Source organism: Austrofundulus limnaeus, unplaced genomic scaffold (genome assembly GCF_001266775.1).
Source record: "Austrofundulus limnaeus strain Quisiro unplaced genomic scaffold, Austrofundulus_limnaeus-1.0 Scaffold1, whole genome shotgun sequence".
Taxonomy (NCBI): Eukaryota; Metazoa; Chordata; class Actinopteri; order Cyprinodontiformes; family Rivulidae; genus Austrofundulus; species Austrofundulus limnaeus.
Genome location: NW_013952403.1, coordinates 1,725,135 through 1,727,740, shown reverse-complemented (window position 1 = coordinate 1,727,740; position 2,606 = coordinate 1,725,135). Strand labels below are relative to the sequence as shown.

At 34.8% G+C, this 2,606-nt stretch overlaps 1 protein-coding gene across 1 annotated transcript in view; it reads left to right on the top strand.

Moving 5' to 3' along the window:
* Positions 1-1,190: 1,190 nt before the first annotated feature.
* Positions 1,191-2,606, top strand: part of nkap (NFKB activating protein) — a gene marked incomplete at its 3' end in the record, with an annotated part of 27,475 nt that continues 26,059 nt past the window's right edge. Inside the window, 1 exon segment of the mRNA XM_014004063.1 lies at positions 1,191-1,582. Within this exon segment, the coding sequence (XP_013859517.1) occupies positions 1,522-1,582 (61 nt within the window).

The window sequence follows — 2,606 nt, the reverse complement described above, 5'->3', positions numbered from 1 at the left end:
CACCCACCCCCCTTTTTTTTTGCATGAAAAGAAATTGCGTCACAAAAGAAAAAAAGTCACTTGTTTGAGATCTGCATGGCAAAAACGTGCARCATGTGTTCTTGGATGTTTTAAAATGAATCTAATTGTTTTCTTTTGTCATTAGAAAATATTTATAGAGCACTTTAACAATGTCTTCATAAAGTTTGAATGTGTTTTCTGCAGATTAGCAATATTTTTGTGAGATTGTTAATTGGAATTTAATAGTGGTTTGAGAGGGGGTTTAAATTACAAAAAATTTTAACAAACATTAAAACAATACCGGATTTACACAATTTTAAACATGTTTGGCCACATGACATTTGTTATACAAGAAGCAAAAGATGAAAAAAAAAGCTTTAAAATCTCATTTGTGTTTTTGAAATACTGTATTTAAAAAGTTATATTCCTTTTAGGTAATTTCTCAACAAAAATTAATTTAAATATAACTAATAGAAGTCATTTCAACAGAATCAACAGTCATTTTTTACACGAAAAATACTAAAGTAACTAATTTAGACTAGTTAATAGTTCGTTTTATAGATTAAAATCTAAATTTAAAAGTAATATCAGAAACCATTTCATGTCTAAACATTTTTTTTTGGATATGATAAACAATTAAAAATCCATGATTTTTCTCTATTTTTTTAAAAGTGACACCTGGAGTTTGAAAYGTATAATCCCTGAAGGCAGCACAATAAGTGACTAGCCACTTAGCCTACACCTGAACGCATCACCGTGTATAAGACAGATGGTGGCGCACGATGCTCAGGTTCAAGCTTATCTCAAATCATTTTCAATTATTTCAAATTCATATAAAATATCACATACTACTGAAATATACTAGCTAATTATATATAGTATTTTTAACTTGTGGTAAACCTGTTGACCAGAGTTTACAAATTTCCGCAACTTGTTAGCCACTTTCTCTCTTGTTTGTGTTTACTACATATTGAAAATATTTCCAAAGGTATTTAGAATTATATGAAGCCTAAACTCCAAATTGTACATAACATAGCTAATAAATTATTTAATTATTCTGTGACTATCATTAAATGACGGTAGCTAAAGTTAGCTAATTAATTAACGCGCTTTATTAAATAAAAATGGCGGAGGACAGCTTGCCAAAGTGTAACGTTCACGCACGCTTGGGAAAATAAGCGTCACAGCAGCAGAACAAGTATGCTTTTTTTTTTAATGTGACATGCGCACATGGACTCAGCAGCAAGACTAGCGATCTGCTTGCTGTTCGACACGCTGTGGAGACGAAAAGACCCGAGATACGCCCCAGCAGCCGCGGGCCAGTAACCGATACGGGCTCGGGCACATTCAYCGGRACGGAGCGGCGGCGCYGGTGGTCCGAGAATGCCACAGCAAGTGAACGCATCGTCGGGGTTGGCTCGTGAGCCAGTAGCGCTCATCTTTGTATCGCTCATTAAGAGCGTCGTGATTTCTGCTTTTGTTTTTTCTCCTTTCAAGAGGAATTAAACATCAACAASAAGCATGCCGCCTCCTTCTCACAGCTTTCAGTCCAGCGGGCTGAGTTTCTCTGAAACGAGCATAGGTAGGTGTGTGTGAGCAAGGTGACCTGATATGTCTGCTGCAGGTTTTTATTATTATCAGTAAAAAAAATAATACAAATAATACTGGGTACATTTATTTTAAATCGTATCTTAGCTGTTTGTTAACGTGCAATTAGTTAAAGCTCACAAATGTTAGGCAAATACAAGTGTCTGCTCCTCATTCCAAAATCGATCCAAAACACTCGTTGCATCACATTTTTTTTATTTTTATTTTTTTTATTTTGGTCCAGGCCGCATCGCCTCACTGCAGGTGTGGAGGCTCAGCCTGGATGGACCTGCTGCTGCTGCTTAGAGGGCAGCCTGACAGGAAGTCAGAGCAGTGATGCAAGCTTTTATGAGATAAAAAAAGAGATGCCAACAGACAATTTTCGGCATTAAACTATATAAATATACATTTTGACACAATTCATATTAGATTTGTCAAAGTATATTTACGTGATAAAGTGGAGAGTTGTTTTATCAATTGTAATGATTATTCTGAAATGTTAAAACTGTCTTATATAGATCTAAAATCAAATTGGCTATGTTAATTTACAATTTAATCCAAGATTAAATCCCTGCTTCTCAGATAAGAATATGAAAAAAGTGAGGTGTTCATAATTGTTTTCCAGTTAATAGTTCCCCCACACACTTTGAGCTGATTGAATCATTTGTAAATTAAAACATGATTAGGATTAATGTTAGGGGCGGGGCCACTGGGGCATTGGCCCCAGCTGAAATCTGATTGGCCCCCTGAATTCTACCTAGGAGTGATGATGGTGGATGCAGTTCCATATTCAAACACTAGTTGCGCTAATGAGTCAAATAGTAAAGTCCAGAAATGAATCAAGTTTACAGAATTCTTCTTCTTAAGAAAATTTGAACAATCCTGAAAAAAATAATTCATCTGACAAATGATTGTTGGATTTTTAAACACATTGTGTGTTTGATAATATTCTATCTATGTACAGTAAAATGTATGAAAAACTGGGAATTGACTGAGAATTTACTGTGCAAGATTTATTT